We start from the raw sequence: 19,826 nt of genomic DNA, 5'->3' as shown, positions 1-19,826 counted from the left end.
CCATTCTACGATCGGATAGTTTAAGTTCGCTGACGTCGTTCCGTGTTCAAAAGTGAAACGTCGCGACCACGAATTTCACGAAATCGCTCGATTAATTAGGCGCCGCGCCGTCGTTTCCCACCTCGCCTCGATTCTACCGGGCGATTGTCAGTCGGTGAAAATATCACATCACATGACAACGGAATCGGGATTTACCATGCGTAAAAAAAAACTGCGTAAGGTCAGCGTTGACGGCACAGACTTTACCTATGATATTTTTTTCCACAGGCGAACTTGCATAAAACAGCGACCTTGGATACTTGGTAATAATTTTTTTTAATGTGACGTAAGTTCATCGGTGGCGTTTAATGCACCGTGTACGCGCGAGCGCTCTGCGTCATCGAATACCATGACATTATTTACTGAAAGCGAACGGGACGCATCCGAGCGATCGCATCTCGATTGCGTTCGAGAAAAATGTTTCATTCGGTTCGTTCGAGTAGAAATTTTGCGAACGCGGAACAGTGGCTCGAAAGGGATTTTCCCTTTTTTTTTTTTATTTTCTTTTTTTTTCCTTTTCAAGCAGAGATAGCAGACGTTTTTCGTTTCCGTTTCCGCGACGAAATCAAAGCTACGACCGGGAGGATTTGCAACTTTTTCTCTCCTCACAAGTGATACCTGCCACCCCCAACGGAGAGTTTTACAGTAATCTCCGTGCCAAAAGTCGATTCTCTCCATCTCGCTCCGAGCATTCATGTCCCCTCTCTTCTTCCTCTTTTTTTTCTCGCGTCACACCGAGCCGGTCGACCGGCAGCTTCGAGCGTCGGAATAAAGTCACGAGCAGTAATTATGAACGATAGCAGGGGAGAGAGAGGATATAATTGTGATTGATGGAAGAGATGAGAAGGGAGGAGCAGGGGGTGACTTCCTTTTAATCTCGAAGCTAACCCTTTCGTTCATCCATTGCCGCTTCTGCTCGGTCGACACCGCTCGACGCGGCGCGCGGCGACGCGCGATTTTATTACCTCGAATTGTATCTTCGCGGGAAAGAAGTACGGCCCTTGTGAATCTTCGGCTCTTCCGCTCAGAGTCGAAAACAAATTGCAATGGCGATATAACTTGTGAGACATTAGGAACACAAAAAAATAAAATATATTTATAACAGAGAGAGAAAGGGAGACAGAGAGAATGTATTTTATTTTTATCAATTTACATCAATCCCAAACAGATTTACTCGTAGAAAGCGACGTCTAAAGACATTGACAATAAAATGACAGAACTGAGAATATTTGATGATAACATGTGTTTTGATCAGAGAGAAGTTCAAGAGAGTTGAATTAATAATCATTGTTTTGTACGGGCGAGAATAATGATAGTTTATAATTTAAATGGACGTTTCTAAATCGTCGTTATAAAACACGAAAGAAAGCCTCGCAGAGTGTGCGAGGAAGCCTGGCGTGTCCGCTTCGTACGCGCATTATCCCCGATGCCTGCCCTTCGCGTGCGTGCGTGCGTGCGTGCGTGCGTGCGTGCGTGCGTGCGTGCGTGCGTGCGTGCGTGCGTGCGTGCGTGCGTGCGTGCGTGCGTGCGTGCGTGCGTGCGCGCGCGCGTGCGTGCATACATGCATTCATGTGTGCGTGCGTGTGCGCATGCATGCGTTCGCGCGCGCGTATACATGTGCGTGTGCATGTGCATGTGTATTCTCCTCTCCTTCTCCGTCGCGTCTCTACGCACTCGACTCCGCAGTCCACGCACCGCCGAGCGAGCGAGCGAGCGAGCGAGCAGGAGTCTGCGATCAATGCGTGGCACTGCCACCGGTCGTCATGGCAACGAAGCGTGCCGCGCTGTACGCACCACGCACCACGCACAACGAGCGATCCGCGTCGATCGTGCGTAAGTGCGTGCTCCGGGTGCGCGCGCACGCACGCACGCACGCCGCACGCACGCACGCACGCACGCACGCACGCACGCACGCACGCACGCACGCACGCACGCACGCACGCACGGACGCACGCACGCACGACGAACGAACGAATACTCGCACATGTTCACACACACATGCTCACGCATAGACGGCCTCCTGTGACGTGCCGTGACGAGACTCGCGAAAGACCGCGTGAGAGGACGATCGATGGTCCCGCAAACTTCACGGTGTACTACGAGCACGTGACACACACACACACGACGACGAGTCCGCACAGTCGCCCGTTAAATGTTTAAATTCTTTTATCGAGGCTATGTACGCGTAATCATACGTTTGGATGATAAATAGGGTCAAAAAACTGCCTAATCTATAATATATACAATGACGAGGCCACGAAATAGAGTTTTTATCTCTGCTTTTTAACGCTGGCTCGTACGCAGCGTTCCGCTCTACGAATAATTATTTTCAATTGTCTCTTTTAGAAGACATCACGTGTATTTCTCCTTATCAATGGGAACGAGAATCAGGATTTGAGGGAGATTCTGGGAGATTTTAAGGGTTCAGAAAAATTAGCCGTTGACGACGCGACTCTTTTTCTGGATTTTCTGGTCTACCTTGTCGACGGCTACCCCCAAAGTTGCTGGTTTCTTTTTTGTCGTTCTCTTAAACTTTTCTTTCTAACTTATATCCCGCTTTTATCCTACCTCGTTTCACAATGTGTAATCGCAAAAAATAATTACTTAACATCGAGTCTTTTGAGAATTATTTCGTTACAAAATTACAAAACATTCGAATTTATTGCTATTTAATTAAACATTATTTTAATAGCTTATTTCATTTGCATCAATAGTATTGTCAAGAAATGATCGATGTCGTGGAAAGTACCTGGATTTGAAAAGAGATTCGCGGGAAAGAGGGGAAGCAACAACCTAAAATGACAATACACAGAAATTGTCCTGACGTTTCATAGCCGCAACCATTCGCGAGAATGACGACGTCAGGATGCGGCAGATGTTTCTAACGAGCTTCTGCGAGAGAAAGTATCGATCGTGATATCGTTACGATTCGCCGACCATCATAATGAAGATAAGTCTTAACGACTTTGCCATGAGGAAATAATCGCACGCTATATAGTGCCTTATAACCGCGCGCGATGCTTTTAATATTTTAGCAATATTTTTAGCAAAATTGTACTTGGTTTACCAGATATAATATTACTAAAACTATTACTAAATATAATATTTATTGTATAATATTCAAATTTACCAAGAAATTACTTTACTGTTTGATATTTTTGAATAAAATATTAAAGAAAGAGAGAAAGGATATGTAGTGCATTACAATCTCGTATTTTTCTTAGAAATGCTGGATATCCTACTATTCCAGTTATTACCCTATCGCAAAAGGGCAAAAAAAAGAGCATTTAAACCCTTTCGGTTGGGGTGATTTAGTGGCAGGCCACTATATCGAGGATGGCACGCGGTGGATGGGAAGAGAGAAGGGAGTTAGCGCGATCCCCAATTCGCTCGAACACCTAGAGAGTAACTCTTGCACCCTCGCACTGAGGTTCTTGGACAGATTCACCGATTCTTGGCTTGTAGTGTCATCACCGTCGCACGTGATGTGAGATGTTTCAGTGAATAGAATAGAAATTTCAAGTCAATTTTTTATTAAAATGTTTTACTTTTATTGTTAATTATATTCTGTATTTTAATTGTATAATACATATCGAGCTATTTATAATACATTGTATATCTGCGTATTTTTTTTTATTATTATTGTTTCAAGAATCTCTTTAAAGATTTCTCTTTAAAAAACAACGCGCAAATTATACAGACAAAAAATATTAGATCGTGAGAATACATTTCCAAAAGAAGTTTCTCCCCATCTCTGTCTGTTTCGCGCTCCAGGTGATTCTCGCCACGTCGGAGGTTAAAGGGCGAAGAGATTTCGTATGACGAGAGACGGGAATACGAGGGACGATTTTTCATTTTTCGTTGCCCATGAAATACCGACAATGGACGCGTGTCACGACGTTGCAGCTGCTTTCACTACCGTATTTGACGCAATACGGCACACATGGCGCAAGATCGTCCTGTAAGATCGAAATTTACGAGCGCGGAAGTTTTCCTTGATCGATTCTATTTCACTGATGAACATTTGGATATTTGGAATCAAAATTAATACTTTTCTTCAAATTTATTTTATATTATCACAAATGACACACACACACACACACACACACACACACACACAGCATAACAATTTAATTTTATATATATAAAAATATTTCTTGAGACTTTGAGATTTGAAGCATAATAAATATTTGCGTATCTACACAGAAAAAAATTAGTCTTAAATCAAGGCACGAATATAAATTTGTTCTTCGTTTGATTGAATTTGTATTGATACAAGTATTACTTTTGCTAAAAATCAAAACTCAAAGTTAAAAATCTTTTATATAAAGATTACAATATTCTTACTTATATAAAGTATCTATATCAAGAAATATGTAATATTTATATCAAGACAAATTCAATCAAATCGAAATTAAATAATAATAATTTTTCTAACAAGATTATAATATTCTTGCCTATATATGAGAATATATAGCCTTGATTTAAGATTAATTTTTTTATATACATTTCAGCGACATTACAGCATAAAGAAGTTTGAACCTAATCTAATTTTACATTAGTATAACTAATGACTTTTGAGATTCTTCGAAGTTGGATGACACGTTGTTCAATAGAAAATAATTTTCAATCGATTTTCAATCAATGATTTGTTACGAGAAAGACCGATATAATAGGAAAGATTCCGTGAAAGGAAGCATGATAAAGGTTTCATATTTTAGGCTTATATTGAATTCGTAAAAGTCGAAAATGAGATCAGGTAGTTCGCTCGTAAAGTTCTTTTCGGCGTGAGGTGTCTAAAATACTAATGTTCGAGCTAAACGATAAACTCCGTCTCGAGTCTCGTCTCGACATCATTGTAATCTGAAAATCTTCGAAACTTTGTACGACACCGCAAAATGGCGGGCGCACAGGGCGCGGAGAACTCGATTCTCGAATTCGCTTTTTGCAAGCGAGAGAGAGTTGATCGAGCACAAACGCGATCTAGTTAGGGCAGGGAGGGTGATTTATCAAACGGTCGCATCATTACGCGCGAAAGGGACGCGGCAGCACCGCCATGATCCGCCGTTCTTCCATCGGGAAAAGAATACGTATTAATTTATATCTGCATACGGTTGCTATTGTCATGTTAATCGGGTCTCCGCACATTAGTCGAGCTTTTCGGTGATGCGTGCGTGCGTGCGTGCGTGCGTGCGTGCGTGCGTGCGTGCGTGCGTGCGTGCGTGCGTGCGTGCGTGCGTGCGTGCGTGCGTGCGTGCGTGCGTGCGTGCGTGCGTGCGTGCGTGCGTGCGTGCGTGCGTGCATATGTTCGCACTGCCTAACCGCACATTGCACAGAAGTCGGGAGATAGAGTCCCTAGTCGATATGGGGATCTGGGAAACTCGGGCAGAAGGGCTTTCCAGGATGAACTTGGCCCCGGGCCACTTCATGACTTTACGGGCTGTTTCGCGGATCGCCTTTGATTGCGAACACATGATCGGTGCGACGTTGAGGAATGAGGGCGATTATATTGAAGATAATGTTAAACTGAAAATCAAGTTACATCACATTGTCTTAATTTTCGAAGATAAGACTGCTACTCTTTTCTGTAAGATGTCACTCTTCACTTTTCAGCCGTGTAATTAGATATACTTCGAATACTTAGAACGCGAGATTCGGTCTCTCGCGTCGCTTAACATCTGGCTTAACTTAATAATCCAATAATAAAAATGATGAATATACCCGCAGCGAACGCAGTATCCGTTGAAAAAACGCCCGTATCTGCGTCGTGTGTGTGTGTGTGTGTGTGTGTGTGTGTGTGTGTGTGTGTGTGTGTGTGTGTGTGTGTGTGGTGGTATGGTGTGTGTGTGTGAACACCTCGGATAAACATCTTGTTGTACCCTCATGAAAAAGTCGACAACAGCGTGCGCGGTACGAAGAGCTCGAGATTTCCGCGCCAGGGAAATACGACGGTATTATTGTCGTGTAATACATTTCGACGTGTTATCGTGGAGAGCCCCCAAACGTAACCAAATCAAATCCCTGCCCCATTTACCACATCCACGCGTTATGAGACATTACCGCGCGTGACTTGTCGGCTGCCGAAATCGCTCGCGCTCGAGGGGGTGGAAGGTGAGAAATTCGCGGGAAGGGTTACGCCGAGGCTGCGCCTCGCCTCGGGGCCCGAAAAGTCGTTGATATCGAATCCGAGAGGTCGCTGAAATAAATCGTTAGCCCTCGGGATTAGGGGGAGGAGAAAGAAGCTCTCCGAGAGCCACGATTGGTTGCTCGAGGGATGAAAGTGAGGCCTAGCTTATACGTTTTACGAGCTCTCTCGTTTCTTTTTTTTCTTTTTTTGGTTTTTTTTTTGTTTTACGATTCCCGGAAAAGAAATCGAGTAGCTCGCAAATTGGAATGTGATTCCGTAAAGCGGAAAGGGACGTGATCGAAACAAAATAAAACCAATCGTATTAAAATTTCGTTGATCTGTAAGACAATTAATTGCGATTTATTTATATAAGTTGGTCGAATGGTGATCGATTTGATGATTTTTTTCTAGCTGATTTTCTAACGACGTAGTCGTTGAAGTAATACTTTCTATAACTACGATATTTTTTTGAAAAGACAATGCGCGCGCGTTCCAGATAAACTTTTGCAGATTTGCAGGTTTATCTAGCGATGTGATTCGCAAAAGTCGTACAGATCGAAGGAATTCTCGAAAAACACGGAGGACCAACTTCGGCAAGACCATCCGGAACGAAGATGAGGAAACCGCTTGAGCGAAGCAGGTTCGTAACATCCCCTTTGTCGTTCGTTCGCTCGCACGCTCGTTCGTTCGTTCGTTCGTTCGTTCGCGAGGGGGTCGCGATGCGCGTGCGCCAACCCCATCCGCGGACTCCTCCCCGTACCCTTTTCCTCGCACCCCTTGTCAACCCTCACAGCACACGTGCATCGGTCGGAGCCGCTTCGCGAGCTCCAACGAGATCGTACCGTTCTCGTTCTCTCCCTCCATGTATTCCTTCTCGCTGCTCCTCTTTCCCCACCGATGTGTTGGTCCTGGAACCAAGTCCTAGGTTCCCGCCATAGCAGGCGGAATGACAGCCGATGTATGCCGAGCATGGCCGAATCGCGTAAAAGACGAACGCACGAAAACCAGCAGGCAGCTGTGAGCGGAGGAGCGAGCGAGCGAGTCCGCGAGTGAATAACATACAAAGACTTCTACTACCACTACTATAACTACTACTACTACTACTGCTGCAACTACTCCTGTTACTACCACCTATTTACTACCACTACTTCGTCATCACTATTACCACTACTAATCGCAGAGTGGCCGCTTGCTTTACCAGAGGAGCTTGAACACGGGGCAACCCGCCAAACCAAAGGTAGATACAGTTTTGTTCGTTCAGTCTTGGCCCAAAGAGCCAAGTTCTCCGGTGCCTCGTGTTTTATTTTGTTCAACGTGCAACGCCCAACATATACGGTGAGGGAAGCGTGTTCTGCATGAGCGTGTGAAAAGGAGAGAGAGAGAGAGAGAGAGAGAGCGGGGGGGGGGAGAATCGTCGTGCGTGTAGAATTAGGAAGTAAAGCCGGGTGCGAGTACTGTACGAAACATGGTCCGCGATCTTGCGAAGGACAAAAGAAATACAAAGTAAGAAATAAGTAAAAGAAATCACAGTTTTGTCTAATACAGGTCGCGGAAAGATAAAATTCGAGAAATCTTGAAAAATATAAATTTTCTTTATTACAAATTTATTTTAGTTTGAAACAAATAAAAACATGCAAAGAGCACACAGTGTACATTGATGGATTTATCTATCTATAAACATTTAGATCTGTACACGGATATTGAAAAATATACAGAATGTTTGCCGTTCTAATGCTGCTAATGGCTTAGCAGTATTAGAAATTATACGAGTTTTTGGCTAATGTATGAGGTACAGGTATATTCGCAGAGAACACAATAAGAAAGAAAGAAAGCACGGAATCGCTACTTTCTTCGACTGTGCTTCGTTGTCCGCAAGAGGAAGAAAGACTGGTGGGAAAAGAAAAAAAATAGGGTAGTGTGCGCGAGAACACGATTCTTCGGAACGAGAGAGGTGTGGTGGCCGAATTTCTTTAAAATTATGAAAAAGATACAGTTTGTAAGCGAATCGAATTAAATCTTGCTCAAGATATAACGAATAAAAAAAAAAAAAATCATTTTTGGGCGGAGTGTAAACTCGGAACTTCCGCCAAGCGAAACTGTTTCGATATTCTTCAAGGACCTCGTCGGTAAACGATCTCGCGTAAAATACGAGTACGAGTAACGAGAATACGATCGCGGCCAAGTATCCCCGAGACGAAAAATGGGACAAATGCGGAAGTTTGCTGGGCCCCGCCGAGATGCATTTTCGTTTGCGTGATTCCTTTTCGTGATTCCGATCACATCGCCATCATCGGCGAGACCATCACCACCACTACCACCGCCACCAACACCACCACCCCACCGTCGCACCACCATTGCCGCCACCAGGCACCGCCAGTGGCATCGTAGCAACCACCACCACCGGCCAACTCCACCACCACTGCCGCCGTCGCCGCCGTTGCCGCCGTCGTCAACGCCTCCTGCGTTAACCGGCGGCGGTGCACGGTAGTGTCCTCGAACACGGCATGCACGTATCGTGCTGCGAAAGTTTTACGAGTCTCGCGGTGCGCCAAACGAGAAACGTGTTCGTGTGTCGACGCCGACGCCGGCGTCGCTGTCGAAACGTGTGAGAACAACGACGACTGACGCGCGTTCCTCCCCGAAAAGAATCTCCGCTCCCTCCTAGGCTCGACTTACGCACCGCAGCGTGTGTGTGTGTGGGAAACAGGTTCTTAGCGCACGCATTATTTCGTTTCCGTCAGCGAGGTTTTACCCGCGCGAACGCGCCCTGGCTCCGGCGGCTTCGGGGGAACCTCCGGCGGGTCCTCCTCGCGACCGTGACCGCGTCGTTTTTTTTTTTTTTTTTTTCCGTACAGCATAGATCTCGCTGGTATAGATCTTCGGTTGTGGTTTTACACGTAGAGCCGTTCGTCAGATGTGTCACTTATCTTGCGTCGCGATTATGCGATCCAAGTCTCCGAATTTCGACCGGTATTGTCTCTTTAATGGAATAAATATGCGTGAAACGATCCCCGAGTGCTTCTGGCAGAAGCGAACGTCGAAATCATCTCAAGTGGAGTATTAGGATTACTTGTGAATGGTGATGTGACGGACGGTTTTTCGTTTGTCAGAGCTGTCAACGGCAAGAGAGGCGAGAATAAAAATTTGTCACTGTCAACGGTAACAATAGTTTTAAACCAATCGATGCTTGCATCTTTTAAATTAAAGACCATTCGCTATTAGAGAATATTACGACAAACCTATTGGGAAATACAGGCAGAAGGGGAAAAAATATCGGGAAAAGATATCGTTTGAAGTCATTTGAAGCATTTGAAAGATTGAAAGTGGAAATGTCAACGCGAATCGTGTAAAAATTTTGAAATCTTCGTGATGTCCGATCAGCTACGGATCGAATAGCTAGCTATTCTACTGTAGTAGTTCTTTTTCGTCATCCAAGTGCGCCGAATAGAAAAAAAAGGTCCATTCTCTCCTGGTAGAATGACGGAAAGAACGGAACGAAGAAAGGAACGAACAAGGAAAATAGATTGGCGAACAATTCAGGGATCACTCCATTGCGTTTCATTCCCGGCACATTCCTATCCCTCTCTAATAGTCGAATCAGTTTTTACTGATACAGAAGCGTTCGTTTCTAAATAACATATCAGAAAACTAGCATATTTTAATAATCGAAAGAAACAACGCTGATAACGTCTATAACGATATATCAGCCTGGTTTGATTATTCATATTTAATGTGAGAATTTTAAATCGAATAATAAACAAACCGAAGCTTTAATCTATATTAAATCTCGTTCGATATTTATCAAGGCATTTTTTTATAATTTTTCATCTTGAAGTCATATTAAATGTCTTGAGATGTTTAATTATTGCTGTAGGAAGTGTTGATTTTTCATTTAAAAAAAAAAAAAAAAAGAAGGAAAAAAATGTATGACCCCACGGTAGTCAAGTTAGTTGCCTTTCATTTAGCCGCGTAATATTTTTTTTTTACGCAACACTCTTTTCCGAAGTCCGTGCGTGGGCTCGGACGTCGTTGCGCGCATTAATCCGTGGTTTAGCGAACCAATTTAAATATCAGCGTCGCGCTCGACGCAATTTTATATCATTTCCGATATCGCGCGCCTGTGTGGGTGGGTTTAACGCTGCGAAAGCCCTCCTGCCGCTCCCTCCTCCCTCCTCCCCCCCGTGCGCTAGCCCCTGCCCCGTGCCCCCGCACAGTCTTCGCTTGTCCCCCTACCCTTAACACGAACCGTTACGCACCTACACTAGATATGCGTGTTTTACGATGCGTATCCTCGCGTACTCCATCGTCTTCTTCAGTCTCATCGGCGTCGTTCTTGTCATCATCATCATTATCATCATCATCATCATCATCATCATCATCATCATCATCATCATATCACGATCGTCGTCGGCGCCTTCGTCATCACCATCGTCGTCGTCGTCGTCGTCGTTGTCGTTGTCGCTGTTGTTCTTCTCGTCACCGCCGTTTGTAAACGAGCGTGTGACCGGCTCTCGTACGCGATGCTCGTAACGTCGTCACGACGTACTTTGCGGTATCTTGCGAGAGAAAGAGAGGAAGAAAGAGAACGAGAGAGACGGAGAGAGCACGCGCGCATGCGCACGTGCACGCACGCAGTGCACACAGGGTGGCACATCCTCGTTTTTGGGCGCATTCAATCAGTGCCATTATCGCTGAATTATGATCTTCGTTTCGTTTTTGACGGTTTCAAAATGGGATCATGGGTCAACGTCCCCATAAGAATTTCCCAGAAACCCGAGTAATTTTCCTTTTCTAACACTTTTCGTCGTTCGGAAACTCCTCTTCCTCCTTGCTCTTACGGTCGGCCATGGTGAACCGACGAACACCCGGTACGTGAAGAGCGCGCAGCCGGCCGGCCGGCTAACGTGCGTGCGCTGCCGCGCGCGAATCAGTGCGCGGCCGAATGCGTCGCGTATGCGTGCGCGCCCGTCAAACGCAACTTATTTTGACCGCGACCGATTTCTTTCTTTTTTTTTTTTTTTTTTCTTTCCCCCGTCTCCCGTCTCCCCCTTGCCGCGGAAGGGACGGAAATCGGGGAACGCCGCGAGAGTTTGACGTTACCGTACGCGAAACTGTACAGCAACAAGTGACCTCGTCATCGGTTAGCAACCGGGCGGACGCGATTCCAAGTGCCGGTCCTCCCACCCCCACGCGCGTGGTTTATCCGCCTTGCCCGCCTGTCTGCCTGTGTCCGTTCGCCCGCGGGGTGATCCCTCGATGTTCGCCGCGCGGCTCCTTTGTTTCCACGGATCGGTCCGTCCAGTCGGATGGAATCGACGATCGGGATCAATGAGAACCAATGAGAGGCTCTGAGGTCTTGGCGGGAAGAAGGAAGACGCTCGATTTCGCCAAGCGTCGCGAGGAAGTCGAGTTTGGTAAAAATAATTACCGCGGAAGTCGGTTCCCTCTCTTTCTCTTTGGAATTGTCCAAAAAAAAAAAAAAAAAAAAAAAAAAAAAAACGCTAAAAAAGGGGCCAAACGCGAGTATGCAATCGCCACTAATCTTCTCCCGCGGAGATAGAGCGTCGCGTGATCGCTACGCGCCTCGGCTGCGGATTCGCGAGTCATCGGAGTGCGAGACACGATTGTCAAGGCGAGATCTTCGTTCGCTGACGAACGCGCACCGCGCTGTCAATAACGCGCCCACTGTCATCTCTCCCGTTTTCGATCATCGGCTGACAGACGCGCGCACAGTCGTCATTAGCCCGTCCGTGACGCTCGGGGAGAGAATCGGACGAGTCGAAATCTAATAATAAACGCATCTCCTTCCGTCCGTTTCCGTCGCTCCAGGGAGTTCCGGAGCGGCTAAAGGCTCGAGAGAAGGAAGAGGGCAAAAATGAGCGCCGCTCGCGCGCTCGCTTGGCGGCCGCGAAGCAAAAAAAAAAAAAAAAGAAAGGAGAGGAACAGGAGGGAGCTTCGGGTACACTTTCGCCAACCTCGCGCGCAAGCCGGCCGAGCTCTTCGGCTCTCTCGCGCGACAAAGGCCGCTTGATTCAAGGTCCCACGGATGTGCACGCGCACACGCATCGGGCTCTTCGTGTACGCACGGCCCATTCGTCCGCGGCGTCCGCGCTGCATCGAGGACGCCGTCGGGATGGAGTTTCTTCCACGAGATCTTTTTTCTTTTTCTTTATTTTTTTCGTCGTTCGACGATTAAATCTCAAACGCGTAAGATCGTCCAGCAACATTCTCGGCAAAGTTCTCTCGGCGAACGTCTCCGAGGTTTTCCTAGTTTCGCTCGTTCTCTCATCTACGATCGATGACTGAGTTTGTTGAATGGTCCAATTGTCATTTCCCGCAACCGCGAAATACGTTTTCAATTTCATTCAACGCAACGATTTCGCAGCGTTGGTACGGACGAGAAAATCCGCGAGATATCCCGAGTTCTCTGAAGAGTTCAAATTGGAACTCTGTATTACGCCGAAGATACATCTTTCCTTTTCTCACGCGTTAATCCCCTTTCTTGCAGTGGCATCGCGCTAATTTCGGCATTACGCTGCGGCAAAAATGGCGCGCGAACTGTTTTACCCCTTTTTCTCCTCGATGTACGACAAACAGCACGATGCGTGCTCGCATTCCCGAGAGCTAGGCCGAAGTTAATAACGATAGAAGTATCGCGCGGTGAAACTTTTGCGCACGATTGCTCCACTATTTTTGAGGATTTGTTTAAACTTCTTTGTCTTGTATTCCTCGTCCGAGTTTCCCCTGGTAGGGAAACCAGTTCGTTGCATCGATTTGATGGAATGTCACGCGGATGGGATATCATTCAGCTTCGCGAATCGACAAGCGGCTGTGGATTTTTCTCGGCGACGTTTGCGTTAGCGACGCACGGCTAATATTAATTCCAAGCGTGTGGAATCTCCGGGTCTCTATGGCAGCTGGTTTATATGCGCTTCTCGGAATTTGCGTCCTGCGCTTCGCCGCGAACGAAAGAATTCGCAAACGACTCGTTCTCTGCCGCGACTATACGGGAGTGTCCCAAAAACGGTGTTCTTTTAATGCCTACACTTTGTCCCCAGAAGAATTTCATGTCGTTTTCATTAAAAGTTTTACCCCAAAATTTTTATAAAATTAATAAAATCATTTTTTGAATTTTTTTTTGTTGAAGAGAGAGAGAGAGAGAGAGAGAGAGAGAGAGAGAGAGAGACAGAATTAATAGAATTAATAAAGTTTGTCCTTTTTCAAGGTAAAATTTATGATTAAACAAAGAAATAGTGTAATCTCATATTTCATGTCGTTTACTTCGGAACATAAATCAACAAATAATAACTTTCTTGCTTAAATTATCAATGTTGACCTCGAGAGAAATTGTTTAGTGATAAATATTCAACAATTAATATATATTTTTTTAAATCACCCTATACATAATGGGCGACGGTGAGATTGAATTTTTGTACATGCACCTACAGTCGATTCGACGAAAGTGCAACCGGAGATAGGGACCTAACGGGTGTCAAATTATTTTTATGCGTGTAGTAAGAAATAAAGCATAAAGTTACTTGGCTCTTATTACTTCGACTTGCCACAAATTTTCTTCCTCTATTTCGGGAAAATCTAAAATAAACATTCGATAATGATCTAAATTATACATTCAATGATTAGGGACATTAGAATCAAGTCGGATTATCAAGTTATGAAAATGCAATATCGTCATTTTACATTTTAATTATTTTTTTTTAATTAAGCTTACGGAGAAAAGGCGATTGTCTTGGATCTATCTTTATCTCATAACTCGTCTTTCATAAAGTTGTCGTCTCAAACAAAGAATAATACGCTACTATTCAGAATTTACGCGCGCACTATCGGCACGTCGAGATTCGCGACCTTTAAAGACTAAAGTTCGCGATATTCAATGTAGACTAAGATTTATGAACATTAGCAAAGTTCAATTGCTGAAAGGGAAACCCTCCGAAGAGTCCTTCCACGAAAATTATCTTACCAGTCCAATTATTCACGAATCCACGAATAACGTTCCCCATTAATTATGAATTTACAATTAAATTATACAAAATATAATTTTACACATTTGCATATATATTAAATACGAGAGGGAATTAATTAAATTATAAAAATTGGAGAATAGAGATTTAAAATGTTACAATAATCAAAATTGATTTCGAAATAGAGATTTAAATCTGATGAGAATTAAATCTGTGTACGTATGTGTGAACGTATGCACGCGCGCGCGCGTGTATATGTATGTGTGGGTGGGTGTGAGTGAGTGAGTGAGTGAGTGAGAGAGAGAGAGAGAGAGAGAGTGTGTGTGTTTGTGTGTGTGTGTGTGTGTGTGTGTGCGCGCGTGCGCGCACGTAAAATAAACGGTATCATTCGCGTGCAACGCGAAATAATGGAAGCATCTCCGCAAGGTCGCGTCGCGAGCGAAAGTGCTGGCCGAACGACAGTGCAAGTTTCCAGCGATAGCGAAAGCACCGGGCGGTCACAGCTGTAAAGCTATTAGAGTTTGAGGGCGGAAAACGGGTTGGCGGGGCACAGGATGGAAAAGCAACCGCTACATAGCGGGAGCTATCGTCGTCTATGCGTCTACGTGTTTCGCGAAAACTACAGTTGCTTACAGTTGCACATGTCTGTTACCTGGATTATATACGGGATAACCAAAGACCGATTTATTTTCACCAGATTTCCCATCTATAGCATCGAAATAATCCGATATACCTTCGTCACGATATGTCTTCGTCCAAATATTTTTTCTTTTATATTATACGTACAAAGGATTATCATTTATTGGATATTAAGTTATATATGAATTTGTGCTGCTCTCGCCACCCTGTGGAAGAATTTGTGCCGTATGCGGTGTAGTTGTGTATGAAAGAGAGAGAGAGAGAGAGAGAGAGAGAGAGAGAAAGTGAGAAGAGCGGGAGGAAACGGATAGGAGAAAGAGAAGTGGCGAGAGAACGAGAGAGGATAAACATCGATCGATATTTCGCGGAGGGCTAACAGCCCGATTTTAACGACGGCGACGAAACTCTCGTGACTGCGAACAAATCTTTACAAAGCCTTTCGGTCAGCCATTTTGATGCCGAAAAATACCAAGTTTTAAAACATAGATTTATTACTTGCGGTTCAAGGCTGTACTTCTTTTTCGTAAATTTTTCTTTTATTTTTGAGATTTGTTTACGAGTCTTCATTGACAGCGGTACAGTCCGTCTCTTTTGCTTTCGATCGAGCTGCTCCACTCGGAATGATGCGACGAGTTCAAAGCCATCGTCAGACTTCTAAGCAACGTGAATGAAACGGCCAAGCGCAACGTACGCGAGTATCAAAGCGAGCGTATGAATCGGTGTGCGAACACCAACGCCGAACGTAATAGTAGCCTTGGCTTAGCGATGGTCACGTTATAAGTAACGTCTGTGACACATTCTCACATAGTCGCGTCACGTGCGCGCTCTCGCTCGCGTGATGTATAACGTATTCGCCGATCCGCATTTGCAACTTCATTTTTTCATCGATTTCTCCGTTCTCGACGCGTGATGCACAAGTCGAGCTTTGCGAATTAGTTCAACGCCGATTGTTGGCCACGTAGCTCCGTTGTATCGTATCGGGAAAAATTTTCATCTCCCTTCCCCCCTCCCCCCTCCGTCGTACAGGAATAACATAAATGACAAATCTCTCTATTTACTGTTTCAGATCGTACAAATCAACCGCCTTCTAACAAGCCACATTAACCTCAAGTGATTTCTATTTTCTTACGAAAAACGCGAAAGAAATATGTAATTAGTATGTTTATATCGATTTAAAGAGAGAAGGAACACACAAAAAAAGGAAGATATCCCAAGAGCTTAGGTTCAGAACAAGACAAAAGATTAAGAGCTATATTAACTAATAAGTGTACAAAATATATCTAATTAAAGGAGGAAGACAAGAAACAGAGAACAAACAAGTAAATAAACAAGTCCGCCAGTGCCAAATTGAGGAAGAAAGCAAAGTGAAAGTGATCGTTGTAACAGAGAGAACGAGCGAGAGTAGAATAGAATAGAATAAGATTTATTTTCAAACAATAAAATAATAGATGGCATTTATTTTATCTTGGAATATAAAAGGAATAATCTTTTAGGCACGCATATACGCAGTGTTATCTACAAAATAAATTTTCATAAAAAATAAATACGAATAAGTGCAAACGTACAGCATTTTACGGAAGGAAGAGAGAGAGAGAGAGAGAGAGAGAGAGAGAGAGAGAGAGAGAGAGAGAGAGAGAGACCAACAGAGTAATCCAGTGCGAGAGCAGGACCGTAAACCAAAGAATCTACCATTTTTTCTATTAATCATTCATCAAATATCGATAATCTCTCGTCAAGTGAAATAATAGTGAGACACATACCGATTCCTTCGTCAGAGCCGATTAATTAAACAAACCGGCACACACAGTTTTGTAGAGGTTTATAGAAATAGCCGTATAACATATAAGTGCATTTTTTAAACTGGACGCAACATGTAACAGATTTTCGCCAAGCGAAAGGAAGAAGAAGCAGACAAAGGGAGGAATTAATCAGATTCGCTTGAATACTCCCAGAGCAACCGATCTACTTCAGTTCGTAGCCTAAACCTGTTGAGTACAAAACGACACAGAGCTAGAGATATAGATAGACAAAAGAGAGAAAGAGAGCGAGAAATCGAGTACGAGGAGAAGAAGGAGAGAACGAGCGTAATCGAAGGACAAATTGCGTAGAAGACTACGTACGGCCGAAATATACGGGCCAATTTCAGATAAGTGATAACTATTCCAGTTCACTTCGAGCGAGGATATCATCGTTGAATCGATATACAACAAACGAGACACTTTTCGTCGTCACCTTCAAGTCGGATCTCCACAATTCTCACTCGACGGAAATCAACGGAAATCAAAGTGCGATCGATTGCGAGAAAAGCAAATCAATGTCGCGTATACGAATTTCGTTAATTATCCGCTCGAAGAATAGATAATTTTTCGAGCCTTCGGATCCGAAACGAACGAATAGTTCAACGAGAGGAACCGCTCGCGCGCGATCCTCCGGAGGTTCCGAGAGGAGAACCACCACCACAAGCGGCGACGCGTAAAATTCACAAGCGAGGCGGAGGAGTCAAGTGGCGATGACGTGGCGGGGAAGATGAGCGCCGAGGTGACGAAGGAGGTCGGCGCCACCGAGAGGGTCCCGACGAGCCCTCCGGCGGCGGTCGCGACCTCACCGGGCACGGTCGGCTCTGGCGACCTGTCGGCGCGGCACCTGCCGCCCTTCAGCAGCTTCGCCGGCGACAACACGATGGACACCTCGACGACGCTGACGACGCTTCACGCCCAGGACATCGGGCCGGGTCTTGTGTCGTGGGATTACTACGAGGGTCTGACAGGCCGGCTGATCGACGTGGTCCCAGCGAGCCAGTACCGACCCTGGGAGTCGAAGGGCGGCGGTGCGGAAGGATTGCCCAGCTTCGCGAGTCAGTTCACCGCACCGAGCGAGGCCGAACCTCAGTTGACGGCGTTGACGCCATTATCACCAGCGTCCATCTCGCATTCGCCGCCAGTTACATCGAACCTGCCGAGCTTCCACACCCTCGGGACGCCGCTTCCGGCACCGCATCCGCATCGCGGATCGGTCGGTTATCCCTTGGTACCGGCGCCAGTACAAGCTCGAGAGGTCCCGGCGCTGCAGCAGCAGATACTCGACGAGCGTCACATACAGCTCTTGGGTTCTAGCCCGGTCCAAGCGTTCCCGCCACCTCCACCGGGTCATCCGCATCACACGGTGCTGACGGTAGTGAAGCCTGAATATCCGCAATTGCATCATGCCAATTTCCAAAATCCGATGTCGACCGTGCTGGACTCTTCGCCGACTTCGCGACCAATCGGTATCGACGGCCGTAAAAAGGAGCGCAGAAAAATTCGCGCTGGTTCAATGGAATCGGAAGATGGCGGCGGCGGCGGTGGAGGTGGCGGCGGCGGTGCCGGTGCTGGTACCGGCAACGTGGAGAGTTCCGGTCAGGTCGCCGCCGTCTCGTCTACCGCGAATCGCGGTGTGCACCATCTCGGCGGGGGTATAACCGACGGAGACGGTGACGGGGGCCTTGGTGACAAGCCGGCGAAGAAGAAACGGAAGAGATGCGGAGAGTGCATAGGCTGCCAACGCAAAGACAACTGCGGAGATTGCGCACCCTGCAGGAACGACAAGAGCCATCAAATTTGCAAGATGAGGAGATGCGAGAAACTCACGGAGAAGAAGGTAAGTGGACCATCGACTCGTCAATCGCGTTATTCATATCATCGCGAAATTTATCTCGATTTATTACTTTCATGTTATCTGCGTAAAATCAAAGTCGCTTGTTAATAGCAAGTTATGTTAATTGTTTATTGAAATAACATGAATAACGTAAATAGAATGTCAAGAAAGGTATCGGAATAAAATTGCAAGATTAATATAGAATAGATAAATATAGAAAATAAAAATAGAGAATTAGGATGAAGAAAGAATTTAATATACATTTCATTCGAAACGCATACTCTTGAAAATTATTAGAATTTGGAGAATATGGTTAGAAATTCGGAAAAATGATATTAATCGCAGAGCATAAATGCGTGAATCATCTTCTCGGTGATTGCTTCTGCGAAATCCCGATAGACGTATAGTTGTAGAAAGGTATAAATGTACAGAACAAAACGCTATTATAGAGAACGATATATATATATATATATATATATATATATATATACATAGCTTGAACTTGGCCTGAATGTGCCGTGAATCCCTGAGGGAAATACAGAAATACAGATAACCGAGGTGGTTTATTATTGTAGCGACATTGAATAGGGGGTTGGCGAGTTGACTGGCTGACTGTTCAACTCCTACCGCAACTAGGGACGGCGTCGAACTACCTGCAATCGTACGTTTGATCAAGTCCGAGTTAGAATTACGATATCGATAAGTATGATAACAAATGAAAACTTATACCTTGTCGTTTTTCTTAGAGGCGTAAGATCCTTTAACCACATGAGAACATTAATTAATATATAAATTAATAATTCTTTTCAATTGATCGAATTTTAGTCGTCGGATTTAGTCACGCGCATCGCAAAAAACGTGTTGAACAAATTGAAAAAATTGTCGCGAGATAAATTTCGCTCTGATTATTGATTCGAAAAACGTGCGACGTATGTGTTGTATATCGCGTATGAACGTTCGATGCCTCGAGAAGGCAGAGCACGCAGTAACAACGACTCGTAAAGCGGCCTCGCTTATCGTAGGGCAAGTTCAAGGCTCACCGCGGGTCATAATAATCGCGTATCGAACTTCGTTTCTCGTTCAGAAACAGGCGTGTTGTTTATTGACGACATATGCGCGCCGAACCGTACGTCTCGCCCCGGCCGCGACATTGCGACCGTCAATACAATTTCACCGATAACACTCTGCTATTTATCAATTAGCATTTTGTCGATCGATACACAGTTTTACGATCTGCCGACTGCGCCACGTAATCTAACCGTCATTCAACCAGAACCAAGTAATTACAGAATACAGTGAGGTAAATGTGAGTAAATTCTCTTTGTTAATTTCTGATCAATCACGCGACGTGACAAAAGTGGAATTCCCGTCGTTTTTCCGAGTTATTATTTACAGTACTGAAAATTGCG

The 19,826-nt window shown here is 45.1% G+C and overlaps 1 protein-coding gene across 7 annotated transcripts in view; it reads left to right on the top strand.

Moving 5' to 3' along the window:
• The first annotated feature begins 7,154 nt into the window (after positions 1–7,154).
• Tet (tet methylcytosine dioxygenase-like) overlaps positions 7,155–19,826 on the top strand; it is a 58,136-nt gene continuing 45,464 nt past the window's right edge. For 2 of the 7 annotated variants that reach the window (XR_016140850.1, XM_089083159.1), the window contains exons 1-2: positions 8,571–8,873; positions 15,851–18,420. Coding sequence is in view for 6 of the 7 variants with exons in the window: in XM_089083159.1 (XP_088939285.1) it covers positions 17,311–18,420 (1,110 nt within the window). In the remaining variant the exon portion in view is untranslated. Of the gene's footprint in view, positions 7,404–8,570; positions 9,326–10,077; positions 11,581–15,850; positions 18,421–19,826 lie in introns of those variants that run through there. The other 5 variants (XM_089083162.1, XM_089083163.1, XM_089083161.1 and 2 more) reach the window with 5 other exon arrangements.

This window comes from Pogonomyrmex barbatus, unplaced genomic scaffold (assembly GCF_055798465.1).
Source record: "Pogonomyrmex barbatus isolate J1 unplaced genomic scaffold, ASM5579846v1 scaffold7, whole genome shotgun sequence".
NCBI lineage: Eukaryota > Metazoa > Arthropoda > Insecta > Hymenoptera > Formicidae > Pogonomyrmex > Pogonomyrmex barbatus.
The sequence above is the reverse complement of the archived record's forward strand: the minus strand, read 5'-3'. Positions and strand labels throughout refer to the sequence as shown.